The sequence below is a fragment of the Hyperolius riggenbachi genome, chromosome 12 (assembly GCF_040937935.1).
Source record: "Hyperolius riggenbachi isolate aHypRig1 chromosome 12, aHypRig1.pri, whole genome shotgun sequence".
Taxonomy (NCBI): domain Eukaryota; kingdom Metazoa; phylum Chordata; class Amphibia; order Anura; family Hyperoliidae; genus Hyperolius; species Hyperolius riggenbachi.
Genome location: NC_090657.1, coordinates 164,098,899 through 164,115,052, shown reverse-complemented (window position 1 = coordinate 164,115,052; position 16,154 = coordinate 164,098,899). Strand labels below are relative to the sequence as shown.

At 44.5% G+C, this 16,154-nt stretch overlaps 1 protein-coding gene across 3 annotated transcripts in view; it reads left to right on the top strand.

The window, feature by feature from the left end:
• The window catches only part of SS18L1 (SS18L1 subunit of BAF chromatin remodeling complex), a 53,970-nt gene that overhangs the window by 4,187 nt on the left and 33,629 nt on the right, over nucleotides 1–16,154 (top strand). For all 3 annotated transcript variants that reach the window (XM_068263682.1, XM_068263681.1, XM_068263680.1), the window contains exons 2-5: nucleotides 2,522–2,598; nucleotides 6,164–6,248; nucleotides 7,278–7,422; nucleotides 10,346–10,543. In XM_068263682.1, the coding sequence (XP_068119783.1) occupies nucleotides 2,522–2,598; nucleotides 6,164–6,248; nucleotides 7,278–7,422; nucleotides 10,346–10,543 (505 nt within the window). The remainder of the gene's footprint in view (nucleotides 1–2,521; nucleotides 2,599–6,163; nucleotides 6,249–7,277; nucleotides 7,423–10,345; nucleotides 10,544–16,154) is intronic.

Below are 16,154 nucleotides of genomic sequence, written 5' to 3'. Positions count from 1 at the left end.
GGTTAAAGATCCTCTTTTTTTAACAATATAAAAATGTATTGAAAAAGTCAGTGTGGCCGGATGGGTAAAATGTTTTGTATGGAATTAGTGGAGGCTGAACACCCGGAATAAGCATGCAATTGTCAGAGTGGAGGCAGAACACCTGGAACAAGTATGGAAATAGTGGAGGGAGCACATAATTGGCAGGCTCTTTCTCTGTCAGTACTGAAAATGTATTAGATATATAGAATCATCCTTCGCATTGGAGCACAATAAATGCAAAACTGTTGCAGGACCCATGAGATCACCACCACTGACTTCATCAACATAGCACTAGCTTTACGTCACCCAATATGATATTAATCCTGGAAATTACGTTTTGATGGGGGATTACAGTCTAGCATTACAACCCAAACATTTATTTTTCCCTAGTCTTTACTGCCAGTACAGTTATGTTTTTTTGCTTCTGTCTCAAAGTAATGTCATCTATGCAAGAATCACAAGTTCCCCCCAGCTCAGAGTACAACAGTGCTAAAAGGTGCCATAGCATATGTATCTTATGTCGAGTGCCTTTAATAAGGAGGACAACAAGCTCCCTTCTATTCACATGCACTGAAGCTGGCACACAGAAACTCTATGCCGTGTTTCCTTGAGGCTGGTCCCACACTGCAAAATGCAGCTGCTGCACCGCCAGAAACAAGCCTTCGGGGAGTACCGGGTTACTATGTAGTATTCCCCAACTGGCATCTGGCCAAGCAGGAAGTGGTGCTCCCTTTCTACCAGCCAAGCAATCATCTGCGCAGAAGTGTATTGTAAAAAATCCAGTTGCCTGCGCAGCAGAGCGGTCCCCATCGGGCCACGGCTATTTCTGCCAGAGCCCATTGCAAAGCAGCTACTGCACCTGCGCAGGAGCGCGGCACATAAATATTTACACCGCCGCTCTTCAGGGGCTGGATCCCGGGGGGTGAGGCGGATGGAGGAAGCCTCTTTAGGATCCAGGCGCTTCCCCCTCCAGAGGTAAGTACCCCCTGGGGCTGTTTTTGTTTATTAATATGATTATTATTATTTTTTTTTTTTTACAGATTTACTTTAAAGGGAACTGAGAAGGATATGGATTTTTCCTTTTAAAATAATACCAGTTGCCTGACTCTCCTGCTGATCCTGTGTCTCTAATGCTTTCAGCCAAAGCCCCTGAACAAGCATGCAGATCAGGTGCACTGACCGAAGTGGGACTGGATTAGCTGCATGTTTGTTTCAGCTGTGTGATTCGGCCACTAGAGATCAGCAGGACCGCCAGGTAACTGGTATTGTTTAAAAGGAAACATCCATATCCCTCTCAGTAAAGGTTCCCTTTATAAACCAGTGCTTGATTTTTGCCTAGAGATGTAACCATTAGATTGGACTTGCCAGCCATTACTGGAATTGGTGGGGGCTTAAACAGAAGTTTGCACAGTGCTAATCAGATTCTGAAGCAGAGGATTGATTACCTGACAGCCAGATTAATTATTCATTGCTTGCCGATCTGATTAGCACCCGTTCCCACCTCCTCTAATTCTATTTCCTGTAGATCAAAATATCAACAAGAAAGTCAAATTAAAAGCTCATCTCTGTATCCACTAAACCTACCCCAGGGACTCTGCAGCTGCTTACAGTATAGATTACCCTCCGGCGGGTTTATAGAGATGCGAAGAGGAGGAGGAGGATGGGGAACTACGGTATAGAACCGCGATTCTCAACAATATTTCCTATATATTGCCTTTTGAAAGTGTTTGCTTCCCAGGTACCCACAGGTATAGCTCAGGTTACCCCAATTACCCTTTGATGCGTAGAAATGTACTGGTAGTGCACAAATTATCACCCATTGCTGTTTTACCTATGAGTTCTAATAAACTTAAAGAGGCCCTGTAGTGACATATAGTAGAATGCAGGAAATTATTCAGGATACCCACTTTTATGGTAATTCTCTGGTTTCAGCATCCGAAACCCTTCCTATATCTACCATATATATTGCTGTATATAGAATGTAGCCCTGCCCTCCCAGTGATGCTTAGCCTAGGCTGTTTAGCTATGTATTCTCGCCCCAAGCATTCTGGGACACCAGGCACTATTTTCTACCAGAATTCTCAGTAACCAAACATGCCGCAGACCTGAACTTGACAGCACTAAATATGTCGCCACTTGTGATAAATTTGAGAATGCAAATCAGGGAGAGGAAAGATTTTACAATGGGCAAACACTATATACAGGAGGCGGGCAGAGACTGATGTCTCGGAGACGACTTCAGCCTGTTTTTTTTTTTTCTGCCCCGCCTCCTTGCAGTCTGAGCACCATGAGGAAACTGAAGCTAAGAGCAGCAATAGCCCCTCCCACAGAGCCTGCTGTTCACCTCTGTCACATGAGCTGCGTCAATAGCCACAAATAGATTTTTTAATTAGAAGTATCGGCTGCGGAGTGTATATTTAGATTTACATCCGAGTTGTTCTTCAAATCTATTTTTGGTTCCTTGTACTAATTCTGTCTCTTCTGCCATTTTGTTTTACAGATGCTGGATGAGAACCACCATCTGATACAATGTATCATGGATTATCAGAGCAAAGGGAAGACGGCTGAATGCACACAGTGAGTGTTTCCTTGTGGTGTGCTCTGCTGAAACTTCCCAGAGTATCTCTGCCGCCCCCCACAGCAGCCAATCACATCTCAGCAGTCACTTGTAAGGTAGAAGATAGACAGTGAGAAGTCATTGGATTGGTTGTTCTGCTGTAATATGAACTCCAATAACCCCTGCTGCAGTGTGGATTCATTGAAACGGACACTAGGAGGCGCCAAAGGGGTTCTGTAAAAGCATGTAGTAGACCTGCCTCCAGATAAGGAGGACCAGAAAAGTTAAGAGCAATGACTGATAATGTCACAACAATGAGTTTTGTGAGTAACATCCCACTTCTCCAGGTTAGTCCAGAGGAGCCCTGCCATGCACTTACTATCATTCAAAATGTGTTGCTGTGAATGAAGAAATACTAATAATTCCAGTATTTGTATAGTGCTTTTTTCCTGTCTGACTTAAAGGGGCACTATTGCTAAAATCATCTTTTTTAAACCTTTTAGCATACATATTAGTTGATGTATTCAGGGAAGCACTGCGCCAAAGTTCATACACTGATTACCAATTCATACAGTCAACAATCAAAGATGGGTTCGCTGCAGAAAGTCCAGTTCTTGGATAACAAATTTCAGTTAAACTGCCGCGCTCTCCATTCCTGTAATCACAAAAGACAGACTCCGCATAGGGTAATACTGTTTAGTCCTGCTTTTCACACTATTCCACCAACTACAAGTCACTCGTGCTCTGTGCTCCCCAGGTGGTGAATCATCTGTCTCCCTCACCCCCTGTTCATAAATGCTCACCAGATTCTCTCCACCTCAGTTATCAGGTGGGTCTCACGCATATCACAAACACTTGCTCCCGATCCTCTCTACCTCAGCTGCCGAGCGGGTTTTATGGATATCACAAGACCTTATTCCTGCAGGGGAAAGATCTCTGCATAGAGTAGTACAGTTCAAGCTGTAGTACAGTTATATACTCCCGCCTCTATATCCACACCTGTGACAAGTGCCAGTCCACCGCAATCTGTGCCAAACTGCTTACCAGATGTATCCCACCTCTTTACTGGGTGGAAACAGCGCTTTTTGTTATTCCAATCAACACGATCCTCAGTGATTTGTAAAACCTCTTATGGGGACTTTGATTTATTTTCTCTCCCTCTGGCACAGGCAGTTCCTCTGGCACTGGCAAAACCTTTTTTGAATGCCTACCTGCTTCCACAACACAAACACCAAACGGTTTTGCAGGCATTCAAAAAAGGTTTTAGGAAGCAATACACCACGCAGAGCAACACACAGCTGTAGCGCTTGTGTGTGCTCTTTGATGCCGCCGCTAGATTGCGCAGATAGGATAGCCGGACATGGTTACCGTAGAAACGGACAACAATAGGTGTCCGTTTCATTGCCAGCATAGGGAAAGGGGGTCCTTGGCGGCCGGGCAGCATAACTACACGCAGCCGCTCTGAATAACGTTGCACCCTGCACGGAGGAGGCTGCGACCATCACTTTACGTCGGCTGCTGTGCTCAGTAATTGCTCTATAGAGCGGTTACAATGTGGGAAAAGCGAACTGAAATGGCCAGAGGGGTACAAGATAACTGACAACTCGCACACCACTACAAGCTGCCTCCCTATTGCAGAATGGTATGAACTACATTGGCGTCGGAAAGGTGCAACTGCTGACGTGGCTACATGTATCTAAATGTTTATTGCCTGCAAACAAATACTTTCAAATAAAAATGAATAATGTGCAAAATCAGTTCTCCATCAACTAATATGTATGCTAAAAGGTTTAAAAAAGATGATTTTAGCAATAGTGCCCCTTTAAAGCTACTGGGAGGCGGCCACTAGGGCATGCTCAATAGGCAGTAGCAGTGTTATGCTGGGCATACACGGATGCAATTATGCGCCGGATCGAGCCGCTGGCTCGATGCCGGCGCATCCCCGTGTGTGCGGATTGATTCCTGCTCCTCCCCGCCGACGCTCCTTATCAGCCGCTCGATTCCCCTCTATTGTCCGCCGGTGGGGATCGAGCTGGGAATCTATCCGGCAGGTCATCGGACCTGTAGGATATTATCAATCGAGCCATCAGCAGCTCAATTGATAAGGAAAAGAAACTCTGTGTATGCCCAGCATTAGGGAGTCTTGCCCAAGATCTCCTCCACTAAATAGGTGCTGGCTTACTAAATAGGAAGAGACAAGATTTGAACCCAGGTGTCCTATTTCAGATCCCTTGACTACTACACTATCCAGCCAAATCATTGCTTTTGCTCCTTTGTGTCTGATCCTTATCTGGAGGGAAGTCCACAACCCCTTTTAAGAACTGTATCCCCTTTGGTGCCTCTTAGTATTAGAGTGTGATTCTCCCTCAAACAAGTTTGGGGCCCAGTGCTCTACAGATGTATTGCTCTGCCGTTGCCTAGTGGTGCATCTGTACAGCACTGGGGCCCCCGAACTGTCGCCCTAGCGAACGCATCCGATTGCTACAGACGCGCAGGCTGGGGATAACAGTCTGCTACATGCTCAGCTAGTAAATAAAATGTGGCATATGGAGTATCACTTTAATCGGGAAGGGCCAAATAAGTCATTTATATACGTTCTATATCTGTGGGATGTGTCATGTGAAAATTAGGAAGGGTCAAAAATGAAAAAAAGTGTATTTTCCGCATTTACACCCAATTTTTTTCCCCATAAAAGGACTATAAAATAGTTTGGCGAAAATATTACCCAAAGAAAGCCTAGATCAGCCTTTCCCAACCTTTTTAACCTGTAGGAACCCTACAAATAATTTTTGGATCTCAGGGAACTCATTTTTTTATTTTTTTTTTGCAGGAGGCATGGACTTTAAATGTAGGTGTGGCTGTTAATTTCACTACCCCCTATTACACTGCCCCTCATTATACTGTCTTCTTATCCTAGTGCTTTTTTATTGATGTCCTCATTTTTATTTGGACCCCCAATATAGTGCTTTTTTTTTTTTTTTTTGCAGTACCCCCTATTATAATGTCCTCTATTATACTTCCCCCACGATAGGGGGAAATGCCAAGGAACCCCTACAGAGTACTCAGGGAACCCTGGTTGAGAAAGCTTGCCCTAGATTATACTGAACAAATAATACATATCAGTAAGATGCTATAAGTAATTAAAAAGTTACTACTGTATCAAGGCAACAGAGCTGTCAAAAATGTCAGGAACCTTTAGGACTGGTTTGCACGGACGTTTGGCGGGTGTTTACTGCCGGCGTTCGGGACTAATCGTTAAATACTCCCATTCAAGTGAATGGGAACGTTTTTCCTGGGCTTTTGCGCGAACGCGGCTTTCCGATCCCAATTTTTCCTGTCATTTGAGACTACCCTGGACGCTACAGGGTCGATCAATTGCCGCATCCAGTGTCCTCCATGGGACTGCGACGGGAAACCAATGAAAGCCGCCGAATGCCACGTCGCCGAACGAAACGCCGCCGGAAGCTGGGCGGACGTCCGTATGAAACAGCCCTTAGGGGTAAAAACCGTGGAATGCGAACTAGTGAAGGGCTCTTTACACTTCACTGCTGCAATAAACATGCTATCTCTTGTTCTGTCTGATAGATACCAGCAGATCTTGCACAGAAACCTGGTGTATTTGGCCACTATCGCGGATTCCAATCAGAACATGCAGTCTCTGCTCCCGGCCGTGAGTATGGGGGGGGGGGGGGGGTGAGGTCTTCCCTACGTCTGGACTTCCTGAAAGTCACAGGATTTGTGCTAGTAATCCCCTCATTTTGCAGTTTTGTTTTTTAAATAACAAATGATGGTCGCTGGCTTTTTAGTTGTCTGTGAAGAGTAGAGCTGTCCAATGAGAGGCAAGTAAAGCATGCAAATTCTGGGCAGCTTGGAATACGAGCAATCAGATTAACTTCCTATCCTTTCTGATTGGCCCATTTTCAAACTGCATACATTTTGCATGCAAAGCAGAATTATTACCACTTCATTGACCATCTCTAGTGAAAAGACATGTAAAAGTATATAACTGATCTGTGTAATACTGTTACATGCTAAGTCTTTAGATCATCTTGAGCCCTCTTTAGATCAACTTAAGATCATAGCATCGATCACAAATTTTTACATTCACTTCCACTTATGATTGATCGATGTCTAGTTGAGCAAAAATATTGTACAGTGTATAGCAAGCTTTAGGCTCAAATTATTGCGGCCTTACTAAAGAATGGCAAACCGACCCCACTTCACTTTGTGAATAGATCCTTACCATTCCTGCCGGTGCCAGTCGATTGGGCAGCTCATTGTATTTCAATGTGATTTCCCTTGTGATGTATTTTTTCGGGTCAGGGGTGTGCAGTAATCCAGGATAGCCAATCATAATTCAGTACTAACAAACACTAGTGGAGGCGCCCTTGCCGATTATATAGCTAGTTGTAATAATATTGGTGAGAAGTGTAACGTCTTACCTTCTCAGAAGAACAATCCATAGGTAATGGAAAAGTTATATTTATTGATGCACACGGTTCATGGGTCCCGTCTCGCTTCCTCAGATCAATTACTAATACCTGTAAAGATTTAGTCACAAACATTGGCGCCCACTTTTGTGACTGAATCTTTACATTTTTATATAACTCAGTGAAGCCTTCCTCTGTCTGTGTTTTCATCCTGTGTGTCTTTGGCCTGTAATTTTTTTGCCTGTGAAATGACAAAGTTTTATTTGCAGCCGCCAACACAGAACATGAGCCTGGGCCCTGGAGGGATGAGCCAAACAGGCCCCAGCCAGGCCCTCCACTCACAGGGTAACCTGAGTGATGCACTGGGTGCCAGTCTGCCCCCCTCCTCCCTCATGCAGAGCCAGATCAGCAATGGTGAGGCCTTTCTCTAATGTCTTGACTAGCAACCAAGGTGCAAGTTCTCCATGCATGTAAGGCCCTGTCGGTGACTGATATTTAGGGGGAGATGCCTGGTGCCCTCAGAACATTGATCTGACACTCTGTTTATTTGCATTTTTTGGTTATAAGACAACTGTAACTCAGTACAGTAGAGTCCTGGTTATCCAGAACTCAACCAAATGGCAGTCTCAACGAACCAGCACAAATTGCCGGCAGTACGCACAGTGGTGAAGGCCTACTTATTAGATTGCTTGTGGGCTCTTCTGTGCTTATAGAATGTGTTTCATGGCTTCCCCAAGTTAATATACTTTCAATAACTGTATTTTAACATTTAATACAGAGTTGAGAATCCATTTTTTCACAATATTGTGTGTACACGATTGTCACCAGACATGTCCCAAACACAAGCCGGCGAAGGCTTTTCAGGTCAGACTCAGCCCATTCCTCAGCTGTTCAGTCTATACTAGGCTGGTGTGGACAGGCTTTGGTGGAAGGATAGAATCGATGGATGGAAGGTTGGGTGGGTAGATAGACTGGTGGGTGGTTGGATGGGTGGGTGGTTGGAGGGTTGGGTAAGTGGCTGGATGGATGGAAGGCTGGGTGGGTGGATGGACAGGTGGGTGGTTGGATGGATGGATGGAAGGTTGGGTGGTTGGATGGACAGGTGGGTGGGTGGTTGGATAGACAGGTGGGTGGATGGACAGGTGTATTGTTGGCTGGATGGATGGAAGGCTGGGTGTGTGGATGGACAGGTGGGTGGATGGACAGGTGGGTGGTTGGTTGGGTGGATGAAAGGGTGGGTGGTTGGATCGATTGGTGAGTGGTTGGATCGATTGGTGAGTGGTTGGATGGATGGAAGGCATGGACAGGTGGGTGGAGGGGATGGATGGAAGGCTGAGTGGTTGGATGGGTGGAAGGTTGGGTGGGTGGATGGACGTTTTGTCAGTCACTATGCTGGAACAGCCTGCTGTAGTCTTGTAGCTCACAGGAAGTGGGATTTCAAGACTCTCCTTCTGAACAGGAAGTCTTGTTTCTGCATGGACAGGTGAACAGCTGCAGGCAAGCACAGCTTTTTTTTTTTTTTATTTAGAAAATGCACTTGCAAAAGTAATTCTTCTAAGTCAGCCTCTGTGCTTTCGGAAGTAAACAGTCCAGCTCTGAAGAACCACTTCTGGCCTTTTGCCTGGTATGAAATGGGGTGTTTTAAAAACAAAAACTTAAATGTTGAATTTGGAAAGACATTCCCATACTACCACATGTAGTTATCCTTGAGGCCGATTTTACACTTATTTTTTGTGTTGCTCCTGCAAACACAACCGCGACACAAAAAACGACAATCATATGACCCTGTAGCAGAGTGCACTGACAGGGTCCTCTGTATAGCGTTGCCTCACTCGGTGACGTACTCCCTGCTGGGATACCCATCGGTCCATGCATGCGCGCCGTGACGCACCGTGCTCTGTCGTTTACACTATGTGCATCGCCCATAGACTTACATTACTCCAAGCTCCGCGCATCGGATCAGATACTTCAAGCGCACCGCAACAGACTACAATAAGTGGGAAGGTCTCCATAGACTTGAATTGCTTTTGCAACCCCTAGCGGTAAAATAGAGTAAAGCAACACAGGAATTACCTGCAAGTGTAAAAGGCCCCTGAAAAATATTTGGGCTCTTTAGCAATGTACATACCGTACATTCCATTTTCCTTTGGCCAAAGTATATACAGGTGTCCCCAGATGGCACGCTCTTCCCTTGTAGCAATGCACTCAATCTACTCACACGCTTCCTCGTCCTGTATGCATAGAGTAGAATATGTTGCTTGGCCTGAAGCCATACAACCTGTCTGTACAACATTCTTGTTTTTAAAGGTCACCTGTAGGGTTTTGCCACATTTGCATTTTTAAAAATATGCCACCATTAACTTGCATTAAAATAATGGTAAAATTGTGACAAAACTGCAGCAATCGTGCTGCAATTTTACCACGTTTTAATGCAAGTAAATGGGAGTTTTTTTAGCAGCACTGACTGATCTAAAAGCGCTCTGCAGTGTGTCTGACGTGAGAGGGATATGAAAGCTGCCATATTTATTTCCTTTTAAACAATGCACATTGCCTGGCAGTCCTGCTGATCCTTTGACTCTAATGCTGGGAATAGACGGGTCGACCGACGGCTCGATTAGCCGCCGGATCGACCCCAGCCGCGTCCCTGCGGATCGATTGCCGCTCGTCCCCGCCGGTGCTTCCTAATCAGCGCTCGATTCCCTGCCATTGTCCGCCGGCGGGGATCGAGCGGGCAGGAATCGAGCGGCTTGATTGGGCCAGCTGAATATTCTCAGTTGGCCGGATCAGCTGGTCGTTTCGCGGTACAGAAATGTACCGTGTATCCCCAGCATAATACTCTTAGCCATAGACTCTGAACAAGCATGCAGCAGATCAGGTGCTCTGACTTAAGTGTGACTGGATTAACTGCATGCTTGTTTCAGGGGTGTCATTCAGACACTACTGCAGCCAGAGAGTTCAGCAGGGCTGCCAGGGAACTAGTATTGTTTAATAGGAAAGAAATATAGTAGCCTCCAAGTCTCTCTCACCCCAGGTTCCTTTAAATATATAATTAATTTAGCCATGGCACCAATAAGTATGTCCTGCAATTTGATTTTTTATTAATTTTGCACACATGATAGCGTTCTTAATACCGTCTCATTGACCATCATTTGTGTGGAGATTGCAGTCCTTATGGAATCTTGTATATAAGATGTTGTGTGACCGCCATTGCCTTATACATACTATCCATTGTCACAAGTCCAATCATCACTGATGTACCTGGTAAAGCAAACACATGTACGTTTACCTTCATAGTATTGTCATTTTTATTGAGTTTCTGTTCTTCTGACTTCTTTAGGGCCCAGCCACGTGTCTATGCAGCAGTCTGGCCAGACCACCATGCCCACAACAAGCATGAGTATGGCAGTGAGCTCCCATGGTACAGCTCCTGGGTATAGCCACACCGTGCCCAGCTCACAAAATATACCAATGCAGAGCCAGGGCAGCATAGGGAACTATGTGTCACGGGCTAACATAAACATGCCGTCCAACCCAGGTAAGAGGAACTCCGTGGCCGATAATTCATTGCTTGTGGCTGCTGTTGGTGCCCATTGATAATACAATCTTGATTGTCCAATTTTAAAACAACTATATAGTATGAGGACCACCTGAAGTATCTAGTAACACTTTATTCACTTATGTCTCTACTCCAAAGATTCCGTAAGATTGTACAAATAAGATTGTGTAGTCAGTGGGCGCCTTTAAAGCAAACCTGAAGCGCAAAAAAAAGTATGATATATTGAATTGTATGTGTAGAAAGGATAATGAATAGAACATTGGCTTATATATATATATATATATATATATATATATATATATATATATATATATATATATATATATATATATATATATATATATATATAATTTCAAACATTGCATCATATTTGCAGATTACAAACCACACTATGTATTTTACACTATAAAACAATGCAGAGCTAATGACCCTTTGAACTTTCCTGCAGTATTACCTTATCTGAAGCTCTCTCTCACTGTTTCACTACAGTGCAACTGCAGTGTTCTTCCCAGAAATTTTCTCCACCCAGGTGGCATGAAAAAGTAGCTGGGTGGGATGAAGAAATATCCAGGCGGGGTGAGATGAGAGAATGGAAGGCCGGAGCTTTACTGCACAACTCTGCTTACAACAGAGGAGGTGGTGAGCCAATGACAGCCGGGTGCTCACCAAATCTAGCTGGGTGGAGCACCCGGCTAAAAGAGCCTGGGGAGAACACTGAACTGTTTGTAATAAATATTTGTTGGTTGCTATGGGCAACAACACCACCTTTGTTCGGCACCATTTCACAGAACGTGTGATAACTTGACACTCATAACCGCACAGGAGATAGAACCAGGGCTGTGGAGTCGGTACAAAAATCTTCCGACTCCGACTCCTCAGTTTATGGAACCACGACTCCGACTCCGGGTACCCAAAATGGCTCAGACTTCGACTCCGACTCCTTAGTCTAATACTTAACAGGGCTGTGGATTTTGTACAAAAATCATCCGACTCCGACCTTCGACTCCAACTCCGACTCCAGGTGCCCAAAATTGGCCCGACTCCTCGACTCCGACTCCACAGCCCTGGATAGAACTGCTTAGACGTCTTCAAAGTTTAAGGAGTTTATTCGGCAAACAGATATACAGGTGTGTTCAGCAGCAAACTTATCTTCATTACATGTTTGCTACCTCAGCAAAGCAATCTGTCTGTAGTAAGTCCTCTTAACCACTTGCCGACCGCCCACAGCCGATTGGCGGCGGCAAAGTGGACGCCGAAAGGACCGCAAAACGCCCATGGGCGTTGCGTCCTTTTGGCATGCCGGGGATCGATCGCGTCACTGGTGACGCGCGCTTCCCCGGCATCTGGCTCCGCCCACCCGCGACGACAACCCGCCGGCCGTTCGTAAGCGCCGGCGGGTTGATAACCCCATGATCGCCGCATACAAACTGTATAATACACTTTGTAATGTATACAAAGTGTATTATACAGGCTGCCTCCTGCCCTGGTGGTCCCAGTGTCCGAGGGACCACCAGGGCAGGCTGCAGCCACCCTAGTCTGCACCAAATACACTGATCCTGCCCCCCCCTTCCCTCTGATCACCCACTGCACCCTGTCAGACCCACCCCCTGCTCACCCCCCAGACCACTGTTTGCACCCAATCACTCCCCTAATCACTCTCTGTCAACGCTTTTTTTTATTTTAGGTCCTAACTGCCCCTGGGGGCTCCTGATCACCCCCCCACCCCTCAGATTCTCCCCAGACCACCCCCCCTCTGTACTGTATGCATCTATCCCCCTTGTAATAACCCACTGATCACCTGTCAATCGCCCATCAATCACCCCCTGTCACTGCCACCCATCAATCAGCCCCTAACCTGCCCCTTTAGGGCAATCGGATCACCCACCCACACCATCAGATCGCCCGCAAACCCGCCATCAGATCACCTCCCGAGTGCATTGTTTACATCTGTTCTCTCCTCTAAACACCACTAATTACCCATCAATCACCCCCTGTCACCACCTGTCACTGCTACCCATCAGATCAGACCCCAATCTGCCCCTAGGGCACCCAATCACCCGCCCACACCCTCAGAACGCCCTCAGACCCCAGCCCTGATCACCTTGCCAGTGCATTGCTTGCATCTATTCCCCCCTCTAATCACACCTTGAGACGCCCATCAATCACCTCCTGTCACCCCCTAGCACACCTACTCATCAGATCAGGCCCTAATTTGCCCCGTGTGGGCTCATGATCACTCGGCCAAACCCTCGGCCAAACCCTCAGATCCCCCTCAGGGGGTTCTGATCACCTCCCCAGTGCATTGATTGCATCAATTTTCCCCTCTAACCACCCCCTGAGACACCCATCAATCAGCTCCTGTCACCCCCCCCCCCCCCAGCACTCCTATCCATCAGATCAGGCCCAATACAACCTGTCATCTAAGAGGCCACCCTGCTTATGACCGGTTCCACAAAATTTGCCCCCTCATAGACCACCTGTCATCAAAATTTGCAGATGCTTATACCCCTGAACAGTCATTTTGAGGCATTTGGTTTCCAGACTACTCCTCACAGTTTTGGGCCCCTAAAATGCCAGGGCAGTATAGAAACCCCACAAGTGACCCCATTTTAGAAAAAAAAAACACCCCAAGGTATTCCGTTAGGTGTATGACAAGTTCATAGAAGATTTAATTTTTTGTCAACAGTTAGCGGAAATTGATTTTTATTGTTTTTTTCACAAAGTGTCATTTTCCACTAACTTGTGACAAAAAATAAAATCTTCTATGAACTCACCATACACCTAACGGAATACCTTGGGGTGTCCTCTTTCTAAAATGGGGTCACTTGTGGGGTTCCTATACTGCCCTGGCATTTTAGGGGCCCTAAACCGTGAGCAGTCTAGAAACCAAATGCCTCAAAATGACCCGTTAATAGGACGTTGGGCCCCTTAGCGCACCTAGGCTGCAAAAAAGTGCCACACGTGGTATTGCCGTACTCAGGAGAAGTAGTATAATTTGTTTTGGGGTGTATTTTTACACATACCCATGCTGGGTGGGAGAAATATCTCTGTAAATGACAATGTTTAGATTTTTTTTTTTTTTTTTACACACAATTGTTCATTTACAGAGATATTTCTCCCACCTAGCATGGGTATGTGTAAAAATACACACCAAAACACATTATACTACTTCTCCTGAGTACGGCGATACCACATGTGTGACACTTTTTTGCAGTCTAGGTGCGCTAAGGGGCCCAATGTCCTATTCACAGGTCATTTTGAGGCATTTGCTTTCCAGACTACTCCTCACGGTTTAGGGCCCCTAAAATGCCAGGGCAGTGTAGGAACCCCACAAGTGACCCCATTTTAGAAAATAGACACCCCAAGGTATTCTGTTAGTAGTATGGTGAGTTCATAGAAGATTTTATTTTTTTGTCACAAGTTAGTGGAAAATGACACTTAATGAAAAAAAAAATCAATTTCCGCTAACTTGTGACAAAAACAAAATCTTCTATGAACTCACCATACTCCTAACAGAATACCTTGTGGTGTTGTCTTTCAAAAATGGGGTCACTTGTGGGGTTCCTAAACTGCCCTGGCATTTTAGGGGCCCTAAACCGTGAGGCGTAGTCTTGAAACCAAATGTCTCAAAACCACCTGTGAAATCCTAAAGGTACTCATTGGACTTTGGGCCCCTTAGCGCAGTTAGGGTGCAAAAAAGTGCCACACATGTGGTATCGCTGTACTCAGGAGAAGTAGTATAATGTGTTTTGTGGTGTATTTTTACACATACCCATGCTGGGTGGGAGAAATCTCTCTGTAAATGAACAATTGTGTGTAAAAAAAAAAAAAAAAAAAAAAAAAAACATTGTCATTTACAGAGATTTTTCTCCCACCCAGCATGGATATGTGTAAAAATACACCCCAAAACACATTATACTACTTCTCCTGAGTACGGCAATACCACGTGTGGCACTTTTTTGCAGCCTAACTGCGCTAAGGAGCCCAAAGTCCAATGAGCATCTTTAGGCTTTACAGGGGTGTTTACAATTTAGCACCCCCCAAAATGCCAGGACAGTAAACACACCCCACAAATGACCCCATTTTGGAAAGTAGACACTTCAAGGTATTCAGAGAGGGGCATGGTGAGTTCGTGGCAGATATCATCATATTTTTTTTTTTTTTTTTGTCACAAGTTAGCAGAAATGGAAACTTTTTTTTTTTTTTTTTTTTTTTTTGTCTCAAAGTGTCATTTTCCGCTAACTTGTGACAAAAAATAAAATCTTCTATGAACTCACCATGCCTCTCAGTGAATACTTTGGGATGTCTTCTTTCCAAAATGGGGTCATTTGGGGGGTATTTATACTATCCTGGAATTTTAGCACCTCATGAAACATGACAGGTGGTCAGAAAAGTCGGAGATGCTTCAAAATGGGAAAATTTACTTTTTGCACCATAGTTTGTAAACGCTATAACTTTTACCCAAACCAATAAATATACACTGAATGTTTTTTTTTTTTTTTATCAAAGACATGTAGCACAATAAATTTGGACAAAAATGTATACAGAAATTTTACTTTTATTTGACAAATTTTATCACAAAGTTAAAAAAAAAAATTTTTTTGACAAAATTAATGTCTTTTTTGATGAATATAATAAAAAGTAAAACTTGCAGCAGCAATCAAATAGCACCAAAAGAAAGCTGTATTAGTGACAAGAAAAGGAGGGAAAATTCATTTAGACAGTAGGTTGTATAACCGAGCAATAAACCGTGAAAGCTGCAGTGGTCTGAATGGAAAAAAAGGCTCTGGTCCTTAAGGGGTAGAAAGACTGTGGTCCTCAAGTGGTTAAGCGTTACCGACTCTTGGTCCATTCCTTGCGAATGGTAACCAGGCTTTACCTTACGAAATCTATGCTATGTTGCACCTAGGCCTATATACAGCATAAGGTTAAGGTGGCCACACACCATACCATTTTTTAAATATCTGTTCAATTTAAGAATTGCAATCAATTTTTCAGACTAATTGTAACATTTCAAAAATATGACCAATGTACTACACACCTGTGTTTTTCCCCAATTATGATAAAAGTGATTGGAAACTCTGACAAAATTGCTAGGATGTGTATATTAATAAATTGACAATCTAACACACACCATAGATTGAAGAAAAATATCTGGCATTCCGGATCAATTAAAATCAAAGAAAACTTGAAATCCGATCAGATTTTTTTAGTCGAAAGAAGAAAAGCTTTCGAATTTTTTTCGGGACATCAAATCGTTTTATCGAATTTCCGTAAAATCGGATCATTTTATTGTATCGTGTGTGGCCACCTTTACAGTAGGGCAGTCAGTGACTAGAAGGAAAGTAGAAAGTGAAAGTCAGAAGTGAAAGAAAGTGAGTTCCCGAGATGGTCCGTTCCTTATAAACAGCCATTCAAGAGTTAACCCTGAACTCCACCCCCAATGGGTGGAGTCCGCTGCTAGTCCTCTCCTCAGCCTGCCATCCGTAGGCTGGCAAGACCGTATGATAGAATAACCAGCACCATCTTTACTGCGCATGCACTGGAAAATTCTACTTTCCAATGACCTGTTCCCTTATTCTTAGGAGAA